At 36.7% G+C, this 27,634-nt stretch overlaps 1 protein-coding gene across 11 annotated transcripts in view; it reads right to left on the bottom strand.

Moving 5' to 3' along the window:
- THOC2 (THO complex subunit 2) overlaps window positions 1-27,634 on the bottom strand; it is a 123,627-nt gene that overhangs the window by 33,194 nt on the left and 62,799 nt on the right. For all 11 annotated transcript variants that reach the window (XR_008995266.1, XM_057495930.1, XM_057495931.1 and 8 more), the window contains exons 13-19: window positions 7,750-7,791; window positions 7,202-7,332; window positions 7,002-7,103; window positions 3,591-3,675; window positions 2,891-2,984; window positions 2,418-2,498; window positions 782-878 (exon numbers count right to left, since the gene is read on the bottom strand). Coding sequence is in view for 10 of the 11 variants with exons in the window: in XM_057495930.1 (XP_057351913.1) it covers window positions 782-878; window positions 2,418-2,498; window positions 2,891-2,984; window positions 3,591-3,675; window positions 7,002-7,103; window positions 7,202-7,332; window positions 7,750-7,791 (632 nt within the window). In the remaining variant the exon portion in view is untranslated. The remainder of the gene's footprint in view (window positions 1-781; window positions 879-2,417; window positions 2,499-2,890; window positions 2,985-3,590; window positions 3,676-7,001; window positions 7,104-7,201; window positions 7,333-7,749; window positions 7,792-27,634) is intronic.

Genomic DNA, 27,634 nt, shown 5'->3' with positions numbered 1-27,634 from the left:
GATCACTAGATGAGCACAGTATGAATGACATGCTGATAAAATCCTGAATCTAAATAGTACTTTTTTTTTAAAGGTTTTCCCTAAACCAAAATAATAATCTGTCAAGAATCACTTAGGTAATACTTCTTTGGAACACCAGATAGCTTTATAAATTTGTTTATTTTCTACCAGAAAGCTTTTGGAAACAATTTTCAGTTCCTTGATTCTAGTCAGTCTACTGCTGATGAGGTTTAATTCCCTTACATACTAATTCAAACTTTAAGCACTGGTATTGGTCCAGAATAAAATATTATACCTCAGTATTTACAAAGAAAATAGGACACTGTCCAGAAGGTATGTAAGCTTTACATATCTCTAAAGTTCAAGTTCAATAACTAATAGTGTCTTGAAGATACCACACCCTCAAAATAAACATGTCCTTAACCAAATGCTCAATGTAAAGGTCAATTACTGTCCAGTAGCAATAATCAATAGTACAATATGTTTTGTCCTAAGAGGATTTACAATATACTATTTATTCAAAAGCCTAACAGGTAGTCAAAATAAGTTAGTCTTTTTAATCACATATGTAGCCAAATATTACATTTCTTTCTGTAAATAAAAAGTTTATGTATTAAATTACAGTTTTAGTTACAGAATTCAATATAAATAAGTGAGCAACTATTCTAATAAGCTTGTAGCAAATACCTTTTCAGGATAATAGCAATCTCAATATCCCAATAATATCACCAGAAGAACTCAAATTACTTAATTTCATTTACATATAATTTGCTAAGAATACCTTTTGCCCGCCTTTAGCTGATTAGCCACATATTGAAGAAGACCAGCAAGATCAATTGGGTATTTACGAAAAACTGCACCACAGAAACTAGCCAGACCTATATGAAATTAAAAAATAGGGCTTTTTAAGAACAGTTCATAAAACAAAAAAATACAATACTAAGTGTGTGATTTCTTCAATTAACTCAATTTCTAAAACAAAATGAGGCTGGAGAAATTGTATTGCTAATGCCATTGAATGGAATTTTATAATAATAGCTAATATTTATTGAACATACATACATATGCCAAGCACTGTACTAAGCCCTTTGTTAATTATCTCATTTAATCTTTGCAATAATCATCTCAGGTTGGTACAAACTTATCAGTGAGGAAAATTTGGGTAATTTGTTCATGGTCGCACAGTTGGTATGAGATGGAAAAGTGATTCAAACCTATCTGGCCTGATTCCAGAGCTTATGATAGGCTACAACAAAATCTTGCAGATCGCTCCATAGAGCTGAATGATCAACAAAACACCCGCCTCTCGTTTGAGTCATACACACACAAAAATCTTTTTATCTGGGAACATGCTACTAGTTGTGGAGAGGCAAGGAAACAGGTAAAGCATTGCCAGAGCAAGAAGCAGACAAAGACCAATTTTAGCCAACAGTCCATTATCACTGAATAGTGAGAAAACCCCAGTCAAGACAAGAGGAGGAGATCTGAGTTAAGTCAAGTAATCCACAGCCTTTTCAACAATTATTTGCTGAGCACCTAAATAATGAACAAACCTAGGTCCTACCCTCAAGGAGCCTACAGTCTAGTGAGGGACACAGAAAAGTAAACTGAAATCACTATGAATAAAAGATTCCATGGGAGTACAGAAGAGGGAGACCTAATACTGACTTCTGGTGGGAGCATTAACAGGGAAAGAGTTCCAAAGAAACTGACCTCTAAACTGAAATCTAATGAGCAAGTAGAGATGTGGTGGAGGAGATGAGTGGACACAGAAGAGTATCCCAAGTAGAGGGTATAACACATGCAAAAGGGCCATGCAAAGCACAAGTAGTTCAGTATTAATGGAACCTAGAATATTAGGGAAGGGGCAAAAGATGACGCTAGTACAGTGAGTAAGGGCCCAACTCTGAAAGAACTTGTATGACTTCTACAGATTTCAGATTCTAAAGGGCAATGAGGAGCTATTGCAAGATTCAGCTATCAGACACAATAGTTGAAAGAAAAGTGAACTAGCTGCTAAGGTACAAGAAATAAAAAATATATAAAACAAGACTAGGTTTTTTGTTAAACAAGAGAAAATTTTTATTTCTTTTAAGATAACTGGAACCTCAGGATGGTAAGGATAATCATTCCCTTAAGATTAATTCCTCTAAAATAATAGACCAGAAGGGAATTTTCATCTCCCTACCAATGCTTACCCAAATTCTACCACAGCCAATACTGGCCTCTTGAGTTTAGAAGTACATACCATATAAACCTCCTTACACAGCCAAGGACTTGGACACTCAGTAGAAATCAAGTGGCTAGATGTTCTAAAGAGCTCTTGACAAGTAGGCTCTTAGTATAGGTAATAGAATACATCGAATGGCAGTCACAACAGATGAAAATTTCATCCTCGGAAAAATAAAAATACTTACTCTGAAGCCAACTTGAGATGGTTGTATCATCGTGTTTCATTTTCTCCTTTTCTGGATTAGCTAAAGCTTCAATGATACAATCTTTCATACATTAAGAAAAAATTTTAAGTCACTATATCTCTAACAAAGACCCTTAAAACAACAAATGCTGCATCTTGGGAAAAATTAAGCTTCAGGTTATCACAAATGATTTAAAAATACACACACTGTAGTACCAACTTTTCTTCTTTAGCCTCTTTTCCATCTCTCAGCAAGACAGATACCACCAATTTCAAGATGTTTAGTAAACTTAACATTGTGTCTCTCTATATAACACACACACTCACTCACTCACTACTGACTGACCAACTTTCAGATCAGCCAACAGAATCATATGCAAATGGTTTCTAAAGGAACTCAGAATGAAATTAAAATGTTCACCATTAACACCTATGAAACATGAAATCTATGCATTACTTCACTCAAAAGGATACAGGCCAAGACATCATAATTCAATGAAGTGAGATATTTCAATGAATCTACTACAGGTGTTATTAAGTTATCATACTTTTGTATTTGTGACAAGATCTGGAAGACAGCAACAAAGAATAGATGGCATTAACTAATTAAAAAATAACTTGGTGCTATTTAAATAACGGCTACACTTTTTATTTTTCAAAAGAAATAATGCTTAAAATTTGTTTCCTTCTATTTTGTATTTATATACAACCTACTATTCTACCGTTTTCTTAGAAAATACTTTGTTAGGCTGTATTTTCCAATTAGGAAATAATTTCAGGGCATCTAAACTTGAATTTTGGAATTACAGAGGCTACTTTCATGCTAAATGTTTTAGAGATCTCTAAATATGAATGTTATATCTGAATCACAATGAAATGTTATTCAGATGTTTCTAATAACTATATCAACAACTAATCCATCTCTTTACTATGTTTCAATAAATCAAAATGACTGATAGACTGTTTAAAACAGTAGCATTGTTACACATTACTAGAAAAATATATCAATGTATTAAATATATTGTATATTGTTTCATTTCTGAAATAATCATTTGCTAAAAGTTCCACCCCAAGACTACCACACATTTTAAAAACTACATTATTTCATTTCCACCTGTGCTGATTTAAAGATAACAGTAAAGTCCCTTAAAATAATATTAACCCCAAAACATACATAATCAAACAAAATGGTTGGATTGCTGTGGCTCAACTTTCCAATTTGTCTTCCAGAAGGCTTCACATTTTCCTTGGTTAGACGCCTACAAGGGGAGAAAAAGGTGGCAGGGTTCATCTTACATAATTTTCCCTATAATGTTGATAACTTTGTTACATCATGAAAAAAAAAATTCTTTCCCAAGTATCCAAAATGAATCCATGTAAACAACCACTTTCATCATATACTTTACTGCAGGATTTGGACTATTTTAATTAGGCATCTCCCAGGGGATATTAAGATTTTGTACTAATGCTTAATATTTATAATATATACATTTCCTTATATAGTAATAGTAATAAGCATTAAAACTTTTAATGTACCCTACAAGTACATACAACTCTTCTTATAGAGAATCATTATTTTAGATTTAGAAAGGCCAATTTATCACCTTAGGGATTAAGATATCAAATTTGGTGTAATGCAATGACCTACCTTGTGCCATCTGTCTCAGTGACCCCAAAAGAGTAATAGCTAATGCTGTACTCCTTGATATAGGAAATTTTTTTGGTTTTTATATTCAAAAGAAACAACTTTTGAAAAATAAATTCTACTCCTTTTCTTCCTGTTTAATTTTTCCTCTGTTCAGTATTCTTTTACTAACATTCTAGAAATTCATATCTGTGAAGTACTTAGAATTCAAAACAATTATTAAACAGCACCTTCAACTCTTTTGGTGAGATTATTACATAATAAATCTAGAAACTTAAAAAGCATACACATGACAAGAAGCTTTCTAGACTGAAAATATAATGAAGCAAATAATCAATTCAGTTGATAGTTCAAGGAATGTGACCATTCTGGAAGTGGCAAACTTGATATACCTTAAGAAGTTTCTTATGACAATACTGGCTCATCAATCAAAATTATTTCATCAAGTGCTTCTCTTTCCCATTCCCCATGGCCCAGTTTCTTTTTTGCAATGGTAAAGAGAGACCCATCAAGTTTTAAACTTTGGCGATACTCTGTTATACCTTCAAACTTAATACCACCTGTCCTTACTTTTGACCCTACTATTTCAGGTGGCCTTACTACCTGCCAAAGCTAACGTTTGCTCTCCATACTTTTTTTATCCCATTCCTTTCTGCCTCCACCACCCTGGGGGGAAAAAAACAAAAATAAAAGGAATACTTTCTTGATTATGTCTTCTCCTCAATCTATGATGGTGTCTCATATATGGAACACAATCAATGAGCATTTATGGAATGAATTACTGGATTCCCTATAGCAAATTCATGTCTTAAAGAGTAATCAAAAACTTATAAAATTCTGGAAGTAATAAATTAATACACTCTATTCTCAACATAAGGTTCAATCAATACCAAAATCACATTGTTCAAGCGTGGTGAAACAGTTACAGCTTAAAAATGCAACAAAAATTCAAGTATATTAAGAATTCTGCACATATTCTTCTGTGATAAATATTTTAGTTAATTAATTAGTTAGTCCCTTCATTCATTCATATTAATGACTTCTACGACAGGCAAAGTGCTAAACATTAGGGATACAAGGAGCAATAATAGACCCTCTCTTAACTTCAGTCCAGCTTGGGAGACAGATTTAAAACCATTTAAAAATTTTTATATTCTTAAATATAGCAAATTATAGAACAGAACTTACTGTGTGCTGTCAATACTATAAAAGGGGGGAATAATATACTTGTATTCACTTGCACATAAATAAAAATTTCTGGAAGGATCAGTAAGAAAATAAACAGGGACTACTTTTTCTTTCCTTGAGAGAACTAAGTAGACAGGCAATAGGCTGAGAGACATTTTACTGTCTACCTGTTTATACTTACTGAAAATCAAACCATGTGAATGGATAAACTATTCAAACAATTAGAAGATTTTAAAAAGAAAAGTAATCAACATATATCAAGGGGTATGATACCACTATATGCATTTGGGACAGTGGTGGCACAAATAAAGAATCAATTGTGCTTGGTGGTTTGTGCTAACAGAGGGCTTCACAGAGGAGGTGCCACCGGAGGCCCACCCTCTGAGGATGAGGTCACCAAATGGAGAAAGGAAACAGAGGTAAGGGAAAATTTGTACACAAGAAACAAGAAATATATGCAAATGAAAAGGAGATCATAGCACATTTCAGGGAAACATAAGTGGCCTCACTATAACTGGAGGCAGAACTGGTGGGAAATGAGGTTGAAAATAGGAAGGGACAGGTCATGGAGGTTCCTTTACAACACCATGCCATAAAGTCAGACATATAACCTGCAGGGTTTGAACAAAGAGAGTAATACAAGGTGCTGCAATACTCCGAATAAAATAAGTTAATGGCAAGGAATGGAAAAGACAGATTTAAGAGACTTAATAATATTAGATATACTATTAAGTAATCCATATAAAGCACTTAATTCAATACCTGGCACATATAGTAATGGCTCCATAAATATTAGCTGCTGTTGTTAAGATAAAACCTCTATTTGAGAAATCCTTAAGACTGGAACTCTTTCAGAAGGATCAGTTCTAACATATCATCTCCTTTCGTGCTCTCCCCAATTACACAGGATCAGATGATTCACTCTCTTTTCTTTCCTCTTAAGTCTATACATACTGTACAATAGCACCTATTAAACCAGATTATGACTGTGCATACATGTTTCCCCCGCAGACTGTGACCAAAGACAACACAATTGGGCAAAGATAGTATCACTGCATACTGTTAAATCTAGTTAAACTACAGCACACACTACTTTTAATGAGAATAGCCATACCACAAATGTGAAAGAAAAGACAATAAACAGCCTTGCTGAAAACACTGGGAATACAGCAGTGTGTTTAGTATCTTAAATCAAAATAATCTGAAGTATATAATTTTTCAATTAAACTTCTCAGTTTACCAGGAAGTAAAATAAAATCACTAGTAAGTTTTTAATGACATGAATATAAAGCACACAAATGAAAAAAATAGAAAACTTTCAAAAGTTGACTCCCTGTGGAAACAGTTCTACATAATTATATTAGATCTTTCAAAAAAAAAAGAAAATCACTGTAACTTTAGCAGAGGAAATTTGTAGAACCTTGACTATCTTGTACCAACCATTAAATGTATTTTGTAAACTGAGCAATGACCACAGTATGCTGTCCTTTAAAAAAACTCATCCTATGATGCAATAAGAGGATTTTTATTAGATTTTATAACTATACAAAGATGACAACTACAAAAACTTGGTAATCAAAATACCACAAAAATTGACAGTCATTTTACCTGCAGTATCCATACAATCAGTTATACCATTAGCAAATACTCCTGGGCTCCCTCAGAATTGAGGCTCACACACAAACTGAAAGGAAGTAAAATAGATCCAGATATACTTTAGATTAATATGAAGAAAAACAAATTAAGACTTACTTCATGATATACTTGGCTCTGTCTATTGTTTGAGCTTTAACTTTTACTAAAAGTGGGTGACTGTTGTAAGTTTCATTCTTCCATTGGCCATACAGACGATATCTTAAAAAATGATGAGATGAAGAATTAGGAAAAGTTGAACACTTAGAGGTTAATGCACTAGAATAGTAGTTAAAAATACAAAAATATTATGTATTTACCTATGCTGATATGGAAATGTTTTAAACATTCCCCATAGTTCCTCAGACATACAAGCATTGCAGTCCATCAAAGAAAGAGATGGAAGTAGTACCTGGTCAGTAATGCTAAGCAAACAGCTAAGGATAACTTCCTAAGAAGAAGGGAGGAAAAATTATTTCAGTAAGAGGTTCATATTAATCCCCCCTTCCCAAATAAATTTATGTCAGCCTTGGAGAAACTGCCATGTCTACTTTCCCACACTATCACTGTCCTTTTCACAATGGTTAGTTATGTCTCTCCACCTAACAGAGCAAATGAGGTGAGGGAAGGAAAGGGGTAGCAAGAGAACAAGGGATTTTTATTATCCCTCTTCCTTTCTCAACATGGTAGTCCTCAAGAACAGGAGGCTATCACTCTTAAAAGATTACCGTATTATATGCCAAAAGCTATGCTTAGCAAGAAATGTATAAAATGATTATTCACAAGGGACAAAAGCTGGTTCACAGGAAAATCTGCAGTATGTTGCACCCAGACAAACATCAGACACATTGGATTTTTCTAGTCTTACCGTTTTCTCTTTATCTTCTTGTTTGCCTCCATCAGACTGAAACTAAAAATTAAAAAATATATATAAATAAAATGCAAAAAGGTTAAGATTATGTTGTCACAATTTAGTTTCTAATTTGAAAAAAATTAATTTGCACATGGTTGTGAATTATTTTCTTACTTTTTATACACATACAGATTTTAAATAGCCAGCACTACCAATTAACATTTTTAGACTCTATCTGTATTTCTAACCTCCAAATAATTTGGGACATTCATGAATTTTAAATGTCAATTTTATAAGCCAATTATTTTCTCAACCTCATTATCACAAACGAAAGCATCCTAAAACCACAGCCAATATAATTTAGTTGTGATGCATCTGCATTTTCCCATCTAGATGTTCTAGTTTTGCCTCTACAGAATAAAACCTAACACTAAGGCAACAATTAAAAAAAAAATTAAACCCAAAGAAATTTAAAACTATGTTTTAATTCAACAATACTTAGCCATCACTGAGAAATAAGCGTAAAATATTAATAACACTGCTGACAAAAAGACAAAACCACTGCCTAACTTGAACAGACTGAACCAAAAAGACCTGGTCATTATTATACCAGTGATTTGCATGACAGCCAGAAGCACCTCGTCTGACAATGCTGACTGGTCATTCTGAATGAAATAGTAACACTTGTGTATATAGGCAGGTGGAAGGTCAGAGGATTGTGCAAAGGCCAACAAGACTACTGAAGCACTGATACTCAAGGACAATTGATTTCAGGGAAGGTTTTAGCTATATACCAAGTCAGGGAGGGGAAAAAGCTGATAATTCAGCTAACAAGCTTATCTCCTTGGCAGTTAAGGGAATTTTGTGCATGTATGTTTTCATGCGTGAATAATTTAACAGATGTTACTACCGGGAAGTCAAACCTCTGTGCAAGATCTTCACATAAACTAATTTAGAGACTGCTGTATTACCCTGATGGGAAAAAATACTTTTTTTTTAACTGGCAGGTTAAAAAGATATAGGCCCTTTCACAGCAACAATTACTAAATCAACATATATCCTGCTCAGCAAATAAGGCATCAGGTTATGAAGGAGTGACCTGGCAGAAAACAAACTAGGTTGTTGCTTTCTTCTGTTTGGTTGGGGGTGGGGAGGGTAGATAATTCTGACGGCATATAGAGTATATGTTGGGAGGCAGAAATAAGGGGAGGTCATAATTCGAAGAACTAGGTATACAGTATAGCAGTTAAGCTACTCCCTTCCTGGTAGATGACAATGTGAAGAAACCTAATAAAGCTACACAGTTTTCTCCATAGAAATAAAACATTTTCTTAGTTACTAAGCTGTCCTAACTCCCTACTAGATATTTATATGAGTTTCTAATGTCTGTATGTCAATTCTCTGTATTTCGTATGTAGGAAAATTTGAAAAAAAGAAATACAGAAAGCACAATAAAACCATCTAGAAGAGCAGCTAAGAAACATTTTTATCAAACATTAATTATAACAACGATGAAGAAAAAATAAATCAAGAGGTATATGCTGGTAAAAGTAGTTTTCTCTTGTTAAGGAGATATTCTACTCCCTTGATGTTTCCTTTCTCTTTTAGTTTAACTTCATTTGCTTTTAAATTCACAGTAAATATAATACTCTCCATTCCCACAATACAACACTTAAAGTTGTATTGAACAGCCAGGCCAGGAGGAAATGGAAAGAACAGAGGGAGAGGAACAAAAGACAACACTCATTCATTCACTTACTATGTGCCAGGCACTAGGAATTCAAAGGTTAACAGGACAGAGATCCTACTTTGAGGAACTGACAAAGATAGATATAAATAGCTACTATCTCTGATGACCTCTTGAAGGTAAAAACTACACCTGACAATGAACTGTAAGGAGCTGGGCTCAAAAAGAATGCACGTCCATCAAGAGGCGGCTTTTGGAGCATCAAGAAATAAATTACTAAATAAAGTACTTCTTTACTGCTAACATCCGTTTTTTAGCACTTCTAACCTATAAATATTTCAAATGTTGCTTCAGATTATACTTTATCACATAAACAGAAAAAAAATGAAAAATACTAGATTGGAACCTAAAGCTACATCTAAATAAATTATGGCACTATTTTCACCTTCCTTTTATTTCTTGTTCTTATTAACTACCATTTATTACACTATGTGCTTTGTACTAGGCTAAGAACTCCACATTTATGTCTTAAAAATACTCTAGAAGGAAAATCTTCTTGCTAGAAAGGATCCAAATAAGACCCATCAAAATAACTCAGAAATAGGAAAATATAACCTATAGGTTAAAAGTTATATGAAGTTGAGTTTACCAAACCTGGAGAAGAGATAACTCAATCACCTTCAATGTTTTGATTGAAATCCCTGTTTTTATCTTTCAATCAGAAACTCTTTAGATTTTATCAAACACTTAGAAATAACCAGCAATGCTGACACATTTATGAAAACACAGAAAGAGAAGCTAAGTGAAAAAGTAGTATCTTCCAATACACTTCATTCTTAATCAGTACAAATCTGTACTAAGATAGCAAAGGATTAATAATACGGTCACCTAACCCTCCCTACACTGTTGGTAAGAATATAAATTAGTTCAACCATTGTGGAAAGCAGTATGGAGGTTCCTCAAAAAACTCAAAATAGAAATACCATTTGACCCAGGAATTTCACTCCTAGAAATTTACCCAAAGAAAGCAAGATGACAGATTCAAAGACATATGCACCCCTATGTTTATCGTAGCACTATTTACAATAGCCAAGATATGGAAACAACCTAAATGTCCATCAAGAGATGAATGGATAAAGAAAATGTGGTACATATACACAATGGAATATTATTCAGCCATAAGAACAAATCCTACCATTTGCAACAATATGGATGGAGCTAGAGGGTATTATGCTCAGTGAAATAAGCCAGGCAGAGAAAGACAAGTACTAAATGACTTTACTCATTTGTGAAGTATAACAAAGCAAAACTGAAGGAACAAAACAGCAGCAGACTCCCAGACTCCAAAAAGGGACTAGCGGTTACCAAAGGGGAGAGGGGGGAGGGAGGCAGAAGGGGATTAAGGGGCATTATGATTAGCACACATAATGTAGGGCACAGAGAAGACAAGCAGTGACTCTGTGGCATCTTACTACATTGATGGACAGTGACTGCAGTGGTGTGTTGAGGGGGGCTTGATAACATGGATGAATGCTGTAACCACAATGTTGCTCCTGTGAAACCTTCATAAGATTGTATATCAATGATACCTTAATAAAAAATAATAATATGGTCACCTACACACAAGATGACCATATGTGCTGGTTCTCACTTTTTACCTCAGTGTAAGTAACAGCACATCCTTTCAATCTTGAGAATCTTGGTTTATAAAAGTACATGGTCTCCCTACCTACCACATAGGCAGCAGTCAAACTGTAGTAAATGACTTGTGGGAATGGTTTAAATATTAAAACATAGCAAACGAACTGCTAAATAGCTATGATGAATTTCAAAAAATTCATAGAAGTAATTAGAGCTGACCCTTGAACAACACAGGTTTGAACTGCAAGTGTCCACTTACATGTACATTTTTTTCAATGAAGATTTGCTATAACTTGAAAAAAATTTTTCTAGCTTACTTTATTGTAAAGAATACAGTACATAATACATATAACATACAAAATATGTTAATCAACTGTTTATATTATTAGTAAAGCCTCTGGTCAATAGTAGGCTATAGTAGTTAAGTTTTGGGGAACTCAAAATTATACATGGATTTTCAACTGTGCTGGGTGTCAGCACCCCCAATCTCACATTGTGCAAGGGTAAACTGTATTTTACTTAGAACACAGGTTATGATATGACAGTGTGCTCTGTTTTATACAAGCATAGTTCTACCAAGCTGTGTATAAAAATGGGTATTTTCAGTGCACTTAACATGAATATGTGATTTATTTAAATGAATTCTCTTTATAAAAGGAGTTCATAATAGAAGTCTGTTGTAAAACAAAAAATTGCCCTGTAAATCTATCTTTAGGGAAAATTAAGGATTTAATATGTTACCTGTTTAAATATCCCCTTGTGTTTTAGTTTAGATTCCCCCAGAAACAGACCCTATTCAAGTGCAGGCACAGTTCATTTGGGAAGTAATCCAAGAAACCACCAGTAGGAAATTATTCCTCTGGGTAACTGGAACCTAATCCCTCTGGGGACTCTGAAGATCTCTGTAGAAATACACTGCAGGATTATCCCATCTGAGGGCAGGTAGTTATACACCAAATTCTGTCATTTCATTGATTGAGAGCTGGAGAGAGAGGGCAAGGTGAGTTAGTTCCCCAGCAATTCCAGCTACCAATTCCTGCAATACCTAGGCAGGCTCCCAGAGCCACAACAAACACTGAAAAGAGACACAGGTGCCAGAGGTTGAAACTTGGGCTGGCACACACAGAAATGGTAAGGTTCCAGCGTAAGAGCCAAAGGGACATATAGGGAGCATCTACTACGTCCTGCACAAACAACGGCCAAATCTCCAAGAGGTGAATATTTTCACAAATATTTTTTAATGTTATCTCCCTTTTTCACACTTGAGGGTTTTTTTTCTGAAACTGAAAATTGAGGTTCAATTGCAGAAAACAGTCTCTGAAAGGAGGCACAGGGTTTGAATCATTCATTTACAGTGTGCATTTGGTCCACACTAAAAATTCTACTTTTCTTTCTTGTATAAAATGTACTTTCAAAAATTATACTGTTTGTACACAGAGTCCACAGTTGCCTAATAGTTAATATCTGCCTATCCTTGTGTATGTTTATATACCTCTCTTAGGTAAAAAGCAAAACTAATGGGAAAGATCCTACTTGTAATTACCTTAACTATGATTCTACACCTTGATTAGAACTGTCACATGAACATTCTCAGTAATAGCTAAGGTGACCTTAGTTCAAACCAATGATTACAGGTGACAAGTGCAAATACAAACATCCTAACAGTTCTTTCTGCTCAGGCTTATTAGTAGCAAGCACGTTGTAGATTAAATTTGGTCTCCAACCCTACAGTTCCTCTTCTGCTCTGTGTAAGGCTTATAACTGCAAAAGTACATAGGGGAGCTTAAATTGTGTCAATGATAGCAGTGTCTGTCTCTACCTGGACAGTAAGAATTATAATATAAGGTTTTGATTGTCTTGAAAATATTTTTGAAAATCTGTTTCTACTTAGAAATGGAGACAGATACAACTGTAACTACCCTTCACTAGTTTATTCATAAAACCCTACCAATAAAAATTTCCTTTTCTTGATAAATTTTTGATTTGTTACTAATTTATAATATGAATTTCAACAATGAGAGGGAAAAAACCCGTCTGTTTACTACAACATAAAGAAGCCAAAGGTATTCCTATATAAAATCAAATCTGTTCATGAGAGAAATGAAGCTGCTACTTTAAAGTGGCACCTAATATTCAAAGACAGAAAGAGATTAAAGTTTATCAGTACTTTAAAACAAACCATAAAAAACTAGGTAGTGGTAACTTACAAAAGTAAAGTGATCAATTACTACGATCTGTCGAGAGGGGGTAACAGGGATAAAGGGGTACAATAATTTGTAATCACAATATAAGTTGGTCATGGGGACAATAGTAAAGCATGGAGAGTACAGTCAGTGATTCTGTAACATCTTTCTATGTTAACAAACAGTAACAGCACTACAGGGATGAGGATTTAATAATGTGGGTAACTGTTGAACCACTGTGTTGTAGGTCTGAACCCAATATAAGACTGTATATCAACAATACTTTAATAAAGAAAATTACTATGATCTGAAGAATTCATGACACCTTTTTTTTTTAACTTTCTAAAGTTGAATACCTAATTCATGTTAGTGTCTAATTAATATTTACATGTATCTCATGCGAGCCTCATGGCAACCCCAGGAACTAGATGAGGCCAGTAATATTAGCACCCACCTCTGGCTTAGAAAAGTGACCAGCATAAGGTCACATAACTAGCAGGTAACTAGCAGCTCATCCTGATGAACCCAGTTAACTAATGATCAATTTCTAATGCTTTAATTGCCCTTTGTGGAGGACAGCCTTAAATGAAGAAGATGCTTTGCAGGCAAGTTAGGTTCTATAGTCAACACATAAAAGTTACATATACTCACAATTACCCTTAAAAATCCTTCAAATCATGTCTAAAGTATATGGAGACATTATCTTTCATGTCATTCCAACACAGAACTGTTTTTCCCCCACTAGTACTAGAAGAAATCACAGTTAGGGGAACATGAGATGTGAACATGAATTCATGTGAACATGAAATGCAGTGATAGGCTTGCCACATGAAACCACATTACTTAGTTTAAAAAACAGACTCACACTATATGTGGTAAGGTGCTCTCCAAGAGACCTGAGAAACCGAACCAAACTGAAAGAAGACAATGCCTCCAACTTCACCCTTTCTTCTAAGGCATAAACACTGAGTACTCTGATGGAAGGAGTCTGGCCACATTCACACAAATAAAGCCCAGGTACGGTGTAATTCCACTGTATTCGAACCCTGTAGCACCATCTAAGAGGAATATTACTTTTGAGCTCTAACCTTAACAGAATGAAACTGGATCAAAGACTCTCCCTCCCCCAATAGCTGATGAAAGACAAAATAGTAAACACCAAGCCAAAATTCTAAAGCAGCTGGTTCATAAACTAGAGTTTTAGAATCAATAGTCTGAAGTACATTCTCTCCCTAGCAACAAATTTTTATTTTTTTAAATTTCAAGTTTACATGAAAGTTGAATGGATCATATACTGTCCATAAACATCTATATCTACCTTGTAGAGCCAACAATTAACATTTTGCTGTTTTTGTGACTGACCTTAAAAATGGCAGTCATGGTATTTCATTTCAAAATAATTCAGTATGCATCTCCTAAGAATAAGGGCATTCTTCCACAATACTACAATATCATTATCACTATTCCTAATTTCATCTAACACCCAATCTAAGGTATATTCTGACCCCTCTGACTCTACCTTTCTCTAAGCTTTACCTGTGAATCAATTTACAGCACCACAGCTTTTACCAAAGGCCAACATAAGAAATAGCCATATAAAGAGCCTAGCCAGACAAATGAATTAAGATGATAGAGTTTAGCATAATAACAGAATTTCTCTCCTCCGACCTCCAATGCAATGAACAAAGTATTTGTTCTTATTTTGGGTTTTTTTTTTAATGCCCCAAATTTACGACCAACCAAGTAAGAGGAAACTACACTACTAACTTCAAGGGGATACACACAAACACACACACGCACCCAAAGATTCTGATACTACAGACAATGTGGTATGGCTCCTGCCCTTAACCCATATCCCCAGAAGCAGTATCGACCAAGGAAGGTAAACCAACAAAATCCATTAGGCAACATGGTCTACAAAGTAAGTAAGTAGCCTGAGGAAAATCCCTTATTTGTAGAAGCCCAGCTGGACTCCTGCAAAGGGAGAACCAGCTGCCGAGGGTTGCTGTCTTTCAAAAGAACTATGCTGAGATGGGTCAGGGAGTCAAAGCCCAAGAGAGTTGGATAAACCCTTGGCTGGGCATGCCTAGTTTGGATAGGTAATATGATCTCAGAAGAAAACGTAGAGGTCTCCTAAATGAGGCTATACTTAGGATGGATATGAGAATTCACTCACACTGTATCTGAACAGAGCTGTCCATACAAAGATGTTGAGATATGCTGTATCCACTATGGAAATAAACAATAAAAAAAAAAGGGAAATGAACTTAGGAAAAAAGTAGAACACAAAGGACAGAGGCAGATTCTCCACAAATATCTACATGCAGTCAGAGAAAAAAAGTATTAAGAATGAACTGAATAAAACAAGAAAAGCGTTGACATGAACTATATAGAATGAGATAAAAACAAAGATGAGAGATTTCAAAACACCACTAACAGATATATTTTTAAATACCAAGGACTGTCAAGAACTGAAAAATTTAGATAACCTATCATTCCTCAAACATACTATGTGTGTATAAGCAGTGGAACATGGAGATTTTGACCCTGGCCTCTGAAGCCAGATTACCTGTTTTGAATCTGCTGCATTATAGCTGTGTGACCTGGAACAAATTATTTAACCTGTACAAAGGGTTTGGTACAGGTGAAATGAGCTGCTTCACGTAAAGTACTTAGACTAGGGCCTGGCACAGAGTAAGAGCACAGTGTTAGCTATTACTGTCATAAGCAACTGAATCCATTAATGACAGCTGGATGCAAAAAAAGGACCAAGGAATTTATCTTTAACAGTGTAGGTGCTATGAAAAACACTTAAGTATGTCAGGTGAGCATGTTAAAGCAGTGCTCTAAAATCAAAGAAAATTTTAAAGACAACAAAATATGTCCATTAATATAAAAATTTTCTATAGAGCCATGCCCCTCTGTTAAGCCTGAAATAAAAACCAAAACTGGTAATACACTAGAACAGTTCTCAAAGTATGATCTTTGGATCAGCACCATCAAGATCACCCAGAAACTTGTTAGAAATGCAAATTCTCAGGTCCCATCCCAGAACTACTGAATCAGAAACTCAAAGGATGGGGTCCAAAAATGTGTTTTAAGAAAACCTCCAAGTATATTATGCTCAGTGAAATAAGCCAGGCAGAGAAAGACAAGTGCCAAGTGATTTCCCTCATTTGTGGAATATAACAACGAAGCAAAACTGAAGGAAAAAAATAGCAGCAGACTCAGAGACTCCAAGAAGGGACTAGTGGTTACTAAAGGGGAGGGGTGTGGGAGGGCAGGTAGGGAGAGAGGGAGAAGGGGATCGAGGGGTATTATGTTTAGTACACATGGTGTGGGAGATCATGGGGAAAACAGTGTAGCACAGTGAAGGGACATAGTCAATCTGTGGCATCTTACTACACTGATGGACAGTGACTGCATTGGGGTAGGGGTGGGGACTTGATAATATGGGTAAATGTAGTAACCACATCATTTTTTCATGTGAAACCTTCATAAGAGTGTATATCAATAATACCTTAATAAAAAATTTAAAAAAAAAAGAAGACCTCCAGGTGATTCTGATACATGCTAAGCTTTGAGGATCAGCATACTATTAGAAAGCCCTATACTACTGTCGGAATCCAGGGGTTGCATTTGAGGTTTTGGGGCAATGCGAAAAGCAAAGAAGGCAGCAGGAGTTGTCATGGAGGGTGCTCAGAGACCACTTTATTCTGCACAAAACTGTACTTCTTATATGCTACCAGTGCTAAGTCATGGTTACAGAAGTACTGAAGACGTGCATGCATGTGGCTTTCATGGCCAGGTGACTGGCCTTCAGGGCCCTTATCTAGCTCCTTTCTTAAGGGTACAACATGCTGTGTTTTCAGGTTTCTCAAGGCCAGACATATCTGGCTCCATACAATGCCAGGTGTATTTGGGGTGAAGCAGCGGACAGCTGTCCTCATAGAACAGTAGAGAAAGGGGGGGCCTTCCCTACAACTATGCACCTCCAATTTAAGGAATACACACACAATCAGAGAGAGAAGTGACTACGAGTAACTGCAGGCTGGAAGACTATTCACTTAAATAATATCTGGTGTTAAATACATAAGGTACTTTGTAAAAACATACATAATTTGAGACTGGATGGAAAAGAGGGAGTAGGAAGGCAAAGTGGAAACCTCCCACAGGCCCACCAAGGAAGTGCCTCCAGCAAATACAACTAACCCTGAAAATGACCTGAAGACTGCATGCAGATCAGGCCACCACACCTGGTGAAGAGAAGACTACACAGAGAAGGGTAAGGTGGCAGGACCAGGATCGATCAGGAACCAAGCCCTTCCCCCAGCCCACAAACAGGAGGGAGAGGGGATAAGCAAGCACTCAGGAGCTCTGCACACCTGGCCCCAGAGAACACAAGTCCACATTGCACTGGGTTTTGGTGATTAGTGGGGCTCAACACCAGGGGGCACTGGAACAGTCTGGGAAGCTGAGACTCCAGGCACTTGTGGAGGACAGGAATGCTCCCCCAGTCTTCCTGAGACCCAACACAGAGGCAGCAGTCTGAAAGATGAACCAGCAGTGGGAAGTGTACCAGACAGATGGAAGTCAGAGGAAGCTCTCTCTGGAGGAGAAAGGGCAGGTGGATGATGCTTCCCCATTCCTCCTTCAGTCCAACTGGTCAGGGAAACCAGCTCTAAATGCTCCATCTCCTTCACTGGCAGCTCAGCCCCTATGTATTTCCCTGCACACCCACCTGCCTGCTTGGCCAGCCTGACCAAGCAGCCATTAGACTTTGCTGCCTGGCAGGCAGAGGGAGGCCATCCCAGCTTTCCTGGCCCTCTCTCAGCCCAATAGGTGAGGCACCTGTCAGAGCCAGCTCCAAACACTCCATCTCCCTTGCTGGCAGCTCAGCCCCATGTCACAATCTCCTGCACACCCACCCCACTAACCCAACAGCAACCACCATTGCTGCCTGGCAAGCAGAGGGCAGCCTTCCCACAACGATCCAAGCAGAAGTGCTTCATAGCACTCAAAGGGCCCATAGAGGCACCTATCAGCCTCTGCTGACAGAGATTGGCTACTGCCAGCAGATAGGCAGAAAGGTGGTCCCACCCACAGCCCACCAACAGCAACTGGGGGTCCACCACAAAGTTGAACAAGGCACTGGTGAGAGCAAAGAGTCTTGAGCTTCTGGGCACCACAGGACACCTTCATAAAGCCATTACTTTCTAACCAGGAAGCATAGCAGATCTATCTAATACAAAGGAAGAAACACAGAAACCCTGACAAAATGAGGAGGCAGAGGAATATGGTCCAAACAAAAGTACAGGATAAGACACCACAAAGAGTGCTAAATGAAATGGAGATTTTCAATCTTCTTGAAGATTTCAAAGTAACTGTCATAAAGATGCTCACTGATCTACAGAAAAGTACTGACACTCTCAGAGAAGACTCCAACAAGTAGAAGATTTGAAAAACAGCCACTCAGCTGAAGAATACAATAACTGAAATGAAAAATATAATGGAAGGCATGAATAATAGACTGCTATAAGTACAGGAGATAATCAATGAGATGGATATTAGAGAAGAGGAAAACAATGAAGCTGAGGACCAGAGAGAAAAAACAATCTCTAAAAATGAGAAAATGCTAATATAATATAGCGGTGTGACAACTCAAAACAAAACAATATTCACATAATAGGGGTTCCAGAAGGAGAAGTGAGAGACAAAGGAGTAGAAAGTCTCTTAGAAGAAGTAACAGTTGAAAATATCCCCAATCCGGGAAAGGAAATAGACACCCAGGTTCCTGGAAGCACGTAGAGCCCCTAACAAAAGGAAACCCAGGAAAACATTAAGACATACAGTAATTAATATGACAAAGACTAAAGATAAAGAGAGAATCTTAAAAGTAGCAAGAGAGAGGCAGACAGTTACCTATAAGGGAAACTCCACAGGCTATCAGCAGATTTTTCAGCAGAAACTTTACAGGCCAGAAGGGAGTGGCATGCACTATTTAATGTATTGTAAGGGAAGAACCTACAACCAAGAATCCTCTACCCGGCAAGGTTATCATTCAGAACTGAAGGAGAGATTAAGTTTCCCAGATAAACAAAAGGTAAAAGAATTCACCACCCCTAACATGGCCTCATAGTATATGCTAAAGGGTCTTCTGTAGATACAAATGTCCTTAAGCCTAAATATATTCATCAGTGAAAATAAACATACAGTAAAGGTAGTAATAAACCAATTACTTACTAAGCAAGTATGAAGTTTTAAAAAAAAGTAAAATCAACTATATACAAAATCAGTCACAGGATACACAAAAGATGTAGATTATGTCATCACATACATAAAGTGTGGAGGAAGAAGAATAAAAAAGTAGTACTTTTAGATGTGTTAGAGTGACCATCAACTTACTATAGACTATTATACACTTAGGAAAATATGAACATTATAGTAACCACAAACCTAAAGCCTATAATACAAACACAAAAAAAATGAAGAAAAAAAAAGAGAAATCCGCATAACACTGAAGAAAACAAAGAAAATGGTATAAGAGAGGAAGAAAGAAACAGAGAGGAACTACAAAAACAACCAGAAAACAATTAATAAAAGGGCAATAAGTACATACCTATCAATAATTACCTTAAATGTAAATGGACGCAATGTACCAATCAAAAGACAGACAGTGGCAGAATGGATAAAGAAACAAGACCCAACTATACAATACTGACAAGAGACTCATTTTAGACCTAAAAACATACACAGACTAAAAAGAAAGGGATGGAAAAAGATATTACATGCAAATAAAAGGGAGAAAAAAGCAGGATTAACAGTACTTATATCAGACAAAACAGACTTCAAAACAAAGAAATAACAACAGAAAAAAGAATATAACATAAAGATAAAGGCATCAGTACATAAAGAGGATATAACAGTTGTAAATATCTATGCACCTAATAAAGAAGCACCTAAATATTGAAAACAAATACTAACAGAACTAAAGGGGGAAACAGGCAGCAATACAATCTCATTAGGGGATTTTAACACCCCACTTAAATCAATGGACAGATCATCCAGACAGAATAGGTAAACAGAGGCAATGAATGACACATCAGATGAACTTAACAGATATATACAGAATGTTCCATCTAAAAGCATCAGGATACACATTTTTCTCAAGTGCTCACGGAACATTCCCCAGAATGCATCACATATTAGGACACAAAAAGAGCCTCAATAAACTAAAAAAAACTGAAACTGTATCAAGCACCTCTTCAGATCACAATGCTATGAAACTAGAAATCAATTACAAGAAGAACACCAAAAACCCCCCACAAAGACATGGAAGCTAAACAACATGCTTCTAATAATCAATGGAGCAATTAACAAATCAAAGAGGAAATCAAACAATACATGGAGACAAATGAAAACAGAAACAGTTCAAAATATGTGGGATGCCACAAAAGCAGTTCTAAGAGGGAAGTACATAGCAATCCCAGTCTACCTCAAAAAACAAGAAAATTCCAAATAAACAGTCTAAACTCACAACAAAAGAAACTAGAAAAAGAAAAAATGAAACCCAAAGTTAGTAGAAGTAGGGACATTACAAAGGTCACAGCAGAAATAAATAGAGTAAAACAATAGAAAAAAAAATCAATGAAACCAAGAGCTGATTCTTTGAGAAAATAAACAACGCAGACAGACACCCTAGCCAGACTTATCAAGATAAAAAGAGAACCCCCAAAAAATCAGAAATGAAAAAGAAATTAAAACTGACAACACAGAAATACAAATAATTATAAGAGAAGTCTATGAAAAATTATATGACAATAAATTGTACAACCTGGAAGAAATAGAAAAGTCCTAGAAAAGTACAACCTTCCAAGACTAACCCAGGAAGAAACAGAAAATCTAAACAGACCAATTACCATTAACAAAAATTAACTGGTAATCAAAACATTCCCAACAAACAAAAGTCCAGACCCAGATGACTTCACAGTTGAATTCTACCAAACATTTAAAGAAGAGCTCATACCCATCCTTCTTAAAGCACTGCAAAAGGTATAAGACGGAATACTTCCCAAGTCGTTCTATGAGGCCAGCATGACTCTAATACCAAAACCAAAGACACTACAAAAAAAGAAAATTTTAGACCAATATCCTTGAAGAACATAGATGCAAAAATCCTCAACAAATATTAGCAAACCAAATTCAAAAATACATCAAACATCATCCATCATGACCAAGTTGAGATTTATTGCAGGGATGCCACAATATTTGTAAACCAATCAATGTGATACTCCACATAAACAAAAGGAAAGACAAAAACTGTATGGTCAGCCCAATAGATGCTGAGAAAGCATTTAACAAAACTCAACATCCATTCATGACAAAAACTCTCAACAAAATGGGTACAGAGGGAACATACCTCAACATAAAAAGTCCATATACAACAAACCCACAGATAACATCAAACTCGATGAAGAAAAGCTCCTCTAAGATCAGGAACAAGAGAAGGATGACAACCACTCTCACCACTTTTATTCAACATAGTACTGGAAGTCACAGATATAGCAATCAGACAAGATAGATAAAAGGTATCCAAAATGTAAGGAAGAAGTAAAACTGTCACTGTTTGCAGATGACATGATAATATATAAAAAACCCTAAAGACTCCACCAAAAACTATTAGAATAATTGGGTTCAGTAGTGTTACATGATACAAAATCAGTATACAGAAATCTGTCACATTCCTAAATACTAACAACAAACTAGCAGAAAGAGAAATCAGGAAAACAACTCCATTTACAATTGCCTGAAAAAGAATAAAATACCTAGGAATAAACCTAACCAAGGAGGTGAAAGACCTATACTCTGAAAATTACAAGACACTTATGAGAGAAATTAAAGAAGACACCAATAAATGGAAATCTATCCCATGTTCATGGATAGGAAGAATTAATATTGTCAAAATGGCCATCCTGCCCAAAGCAATCTACAGATACAATGCAATCCCTAAAAAAACACCAGCAACAGACTAGAACTGCCTAAAGTTCATATGGAACCACAAAAGACTCCAAATAGCCAAAGCAATCCTGAGAAAAACAAAGCTGGGGGATTATGCTGACTCCAAGCTATACTACAAAGCTACAGTAATCAAAACAGTATCATACTGACACAAGAACAGACCCACAGATCAATGGAACAGAATAAAAAGCCCAGAAATAAACCCTTCCATATATGGCCAATTAATATATGATAAGGAACCATGAATACACAGTAGGGAAATGACAGTCTCTTCAGTAACTGGTGTTGGGAAAACTGGACAGCTACATGCAAGAGAATGAAACTGGGTTACTGTGCAACTCCATACACAAAAGTAAACTCAAAATGGATTGGAGACCTCAATGTAAGATATGAAATCATAAGGCTCTCAGAAGAAAACATAGGCAAAAATCTCTTGAGCATTAGCATGAGCAATTCTTTTCTGGATACATTTCCTAAGGCAAGGAAAACAAAAGTAAAAATGAACAAGTGAGACTACATCAAACTAACAAGCTGTATGGCAAAGGACACCATCAGCAGAACAAAAAAGACATCCTACAGAATAGCAGAATATATTTGTAAGTGATTTACCCAATAAGGGGTTAGCATCCAAAATATATAAAGAACTCATACACCTCATCACCAAATAAAACAAATAACCCAATTCAAAAATGGGTGGGGGACCTGTATAGACACTTCTCCAAAGACGACATACAGATGGCCAACAGGCACATGAAAAGATGCCCCACATTGCCAATCATCAGGGAAATGCAAATCAAAACCATAATGATATATAACCTCACACCAGTAAGAATGGCCACTATCCAAAAGACAAGAAATAACAAGCGTTGAAGATGTGGAGAAAAGGGAACCATCCTACTCTTTTGGTGGAAATGTAAATTGGTGCAGCCACTATGGAAAGCAGCATGGAGGTTCCTCATAAAACTGAAAACAGAAAAACTATAGGACCCAGTAACTAAACTTCCAGGTATTTACCTGAAGAAAACAAAATCTCTGATTTGAAAAGATACTATGCATCCCTATGTTTACTGCCACATTATTTAAAATAGCCAAGATATGGAAGCAACCAAAGTGTCCATCAATAGATGGATAAACAAGATGTGGTACATATACAAAATGGAATATGATTCAGCCATAAAAAAAATGAAATCCTGCCATTTGTGACAACATGGATGGACCCAGAAGGTATTATGCTAGGTGAAATAAGCCAGGCAGAGAAAAGACAAATACCATGATTTCACTTATATGTGGAATCTAAAAACAAAACAAAATGAACAAAATAGCACTGGAGTCATAGACACTGAGAAGTGACTGGTGGTTACCATGGGGGAGGAGTTATGGTGCATGGGTGGGGCAGCTGAGGGGGATAAAGAGGCACAAAATCTCAGTCACAATATAAGCTGGGCATGGGGATGGAAGTGCCACATGGAGAATATAATCAATTGTTCTATAATACTGCTCTATGTTGACAGATCGTAACTGTACTAGTTGGGGTGAGGATTTTATTATGTAATGGCTGAATCACTGTGTTGTATATCTGAAACCAATACAAAACTGTATATCAACTATACTTCAATAAAAAAATACATATATACAAAAATACATAATTTAAATATATAAGCAACTCCAAGCTTATAAATGAGACTTGTTAAAGACACTTAATTGTAAATACATTACTGGGAATTAAGATCACATTCCCCCAAACCCAGTTAAATTCCTAGCTAAGTAACAAAAACTTGTTAAGCCTATAAACACAACAAATGCTTTGTTGTATACTGAAATATTTTCACGGGCAAAAAAATGAACCAAAATCCTAACTCAGATTGTTAGAAAGATTCTCTTTTCCTACCAAAACTTCAGCAATGAGAGAAGACAAATTTCTTCCCACACTGTGATCAAAATAAATATTTTTCTCTTCCCTTCTGCCTTTCTCCCCCTGCAAAAATAGAAATTAGTATTGGGGGCAGGCATCAAGCACAACTGTGAGAATGGAGGAACAGGTGGGCTGCAATGCAGACAGCAGAGGGAAAGGGTGACAGCTCTAGCACCTGTATATCTTGCTAGTAATACTGTATGTGTATCTGTTTATGCATGTGTCTATGTATGGGACTTCCCCAAGTTGTATGTCTGGACTCCAGCTTACAAGTTTGTAATAGTTATTGCCAAAGAAAGAGTTTCACAACAAGAAATCAGAACATTAAGATTGTCAATTTAAAAGAACAGCATTAGTGGATGGAAAGTAAGATGAGAAAGAGGCCATTTACATTGTTTCCCTACAAGATATATATTGATAACAAAGGGAAAAAGAGTAATTGTATAGTGGAGAAACCTGGCAGCCATCACCTTAATCAAGTGATCAATGTTTACATTACCAGGAATGAGACAAATTAACTTCACATGCTTCCCAATATGATGCACTGGAAAAGACAACTCTTTTGTTCTTTAAACAGGCAGTATTTAACTTGACTCATACTTTTCAGACTACAAGGATCAAAGTAATGAAACATTGTTACATGTTCTTTTTATATGAATATAGGTTAATAAAATGTGTAGTAATAAACTACTTAGAATAACTTTTTACAACATAAATTTGTGAGTATTAAAAATATTTGACCAGCCTTAGAGGAGCCAAGATGGCGGTGTGAGTAGGAGAGCAGAAATCGACTCCCAAAACCACACATATTTTTGAAAATACAACAAATACAACTAGTCCTAAAAGAGACACCAGAAGATACAGTACAACAGCCAGGCTACATCTACATATGCAAGAACCCAGCACCTCACGAAGGGGGTGACATGCAAGCCGCTGCCCGGTGGGACCTAAGCGCACCCCTGACCCCAGTTCCCCAGCAGGAGGAGAGGAGTTACAGCGGGGAGGGAGTGGGAGCCCAGGACTGCTAAATACCCAGCCCTAGACATCCACATCAGGAGTGCAGACACACAGTGAGTGGTGAGCTGGATACTAGGGAAAAGGAACAGTAAAACCAGCAAGCGGGTCCCCACAGCTGGCACCCCTGGGACAAAAGAAAAGCGAGTACCTTTTGAAAGTCTAAAAGGGACAGGAGCCTCACAGCAGGACGGAAGCATTCCGGCACACTCAGCCCAGCAGCTGGGAATCCCAGGGAACTCCAGGCACCTTAACCCCCTGGGCACCAGTGCAGCTCTGAGGCCCCTCACAGCGATAAACAGCCTCACGCCCATTCCCCACCATAGCGGAGCAGAGGCCTGAGACCGGCTACACCCACAGCAGCCGCGTGGAGCCTACTCCACACCTGCTCGGGACAGACTAAGAGGCCCAGGAGGTGCGCAGCTGCTCAGCACAAGCCACTAGGGGTCGCCATTCTCACAGGAGAGGAAGGCGATGAACAAGCAGGAAGGGACTATGTTCTCCCAGCTGACAAACGTGCCAACTGCCCACAACTACCTCTATCACCATGAAAAGGCAGAAGAATTTGATACAAACTAGAATAACCCAGACATCCCCTGAGAGGGAACCTGGGGAGATAAATTTAACCAATCTCCCTGAAAAAGAATTGAAAATAAAGGGCATAACCATGCTGATGGAGCTGCAGAGAAAAATGCAAGAGCTAACGGATAAAGTTGGGAGAGAGAATTCACAAATAAAACAATCTCTGGAAAGACTTAAAAGCAGAATGGACAAGATGCAAGAGGCTGTTAATGGAATAGAAATCAGAGAACAGGAACACAGAGAAGCTGACGCAGAGAGAGATAAAAGGATCCCCAGCAATAAAACAATATTAAGACAACTGTGTGACCAATCCAAAAGGAACAATATCTGCATTATAGGGGTACCAGAAGAAGAAGAGAGAGAAAAAGGGATAGAAAGTGTCTTTGAAGAAATAATTGCTAAAAACTTCCCCAAACTGGGGGAAGAAATAGTTGCTCAGACCACAAAAGCACACCTAACTCCCAAAAGAAGGGACCCAAGGAGGACAACACCAGGACACATAATTAAAATGGCAAAGATCAAGGACAAGGACAGAGTATTAAAGGCAGCCAGAGAGAGAAAAAAGGTCACCTACACAGGAAAACCCAACAGGCTATCAGCAGACTTCTCAACAGAAACCTTACAGGCCTGAAGAGAATGGCATGATATATTTAATGCAATGAAACAGAAGGGCCTTGAACAAAGAATACTGTACCCAGCGCGATTATCATTTAAATATAAAGGAGGGATTAAACAATTCACAGATAAGCAAAAGTTGAGGGAATTTGTCTCCCAAAAACCACCTCTACAGGGTATTCTAGAGGGATTGCTCTAGATGGAAGCACTCCTAAGGCTAAATAGATGTCACCAGAGAAAATAAAATCACAGCAAAGAAAACAGACCAACCAAATACTAACTAAAGGCAAAAAAATAAAATCAACTACCCACAAAAGCAGTCAAAGGAAACATAAAAGAGCACAAAATAAAACACCTAACATATAAATAATGGAGGAGGAGGAATAAGAAGGGAGAGAAATAAAGAATCATCAGACTGTGTTTATCATAGCTCAATAAGTGAGCTAAGTTAGATAGTAAGATAGCAAAGAAGTTAACTTTGAACCTTTGGTAACCACAAATCAAAAGGCTGCAATGGCAATAAGTACTTATCTTTCAATAATCATCCTAAATGTAAATGGACTGAATGCACCAATCAAAAGACACAGAGTAAAAGAATGGATATAAAAGCAAGACCCATCTATATGCTGCTTACAAGAGACTCACCTCAAACCCAAAGACATGCACAAATTAAAAGTCAAGGGATAAAAAAGATATTTCATGCGAACAAGAAAGAGAAAAAAGCAGGTATTGCAGTACTAGTATCAGACAAAATAGACTTCAAAACAAAGAAAGTAACAAGAGATAAAGAAGGACATTACATAATGATAAAGGGCTCACTCCAACAAGAGGATATAACCATTACAAATATATATGCACCCAATACAGGAACACCAGCATATGTGAAACAAATACTAACAAAACTAAAGGAGGAAACAGAATGCAATGCATTCATTTTAGGAGACTTCAACACACCATTCACTCCAAAGGACAGATCCACCAGACAGAAAATAAGTAAGGACACAGAGGCACTGAACAACACACTAGAACAGATGGACCTAATAGACATCTATAGAACTCTACACCCAAAAGCAGCAGGATACACATTCTTCTCAAGTGCACATGGAACATTCTCCAGAATAGACCACATACTAGGCCACAAAAAGAGCCTCAGTAAATCCCAAAAGATTGCAATTCTACCAACCAACTTCGCAGACCACAAAGGTATAAAACTAGAAAAAAATTGTACAAAGAAAGCAAAAAGGCTCA

Source organism: Manis pentadactyla, chromosome X (assembly GCF_030020395.1).
Source record: "Manis pentadactyla isolate mManPen7 chromosome X, mManPen7.hap1, whole genome shotgun sequence".
NCBI lineage: Eukaryota > Metazoa > Chordata > Mammalia > Pholidota > Manidae > Manis > Manis pentadactyla.
Note: the sequence above shows the minus strand (reverse complement) of the source record. Positions and strands in the feature narration are given on the sequence as shown.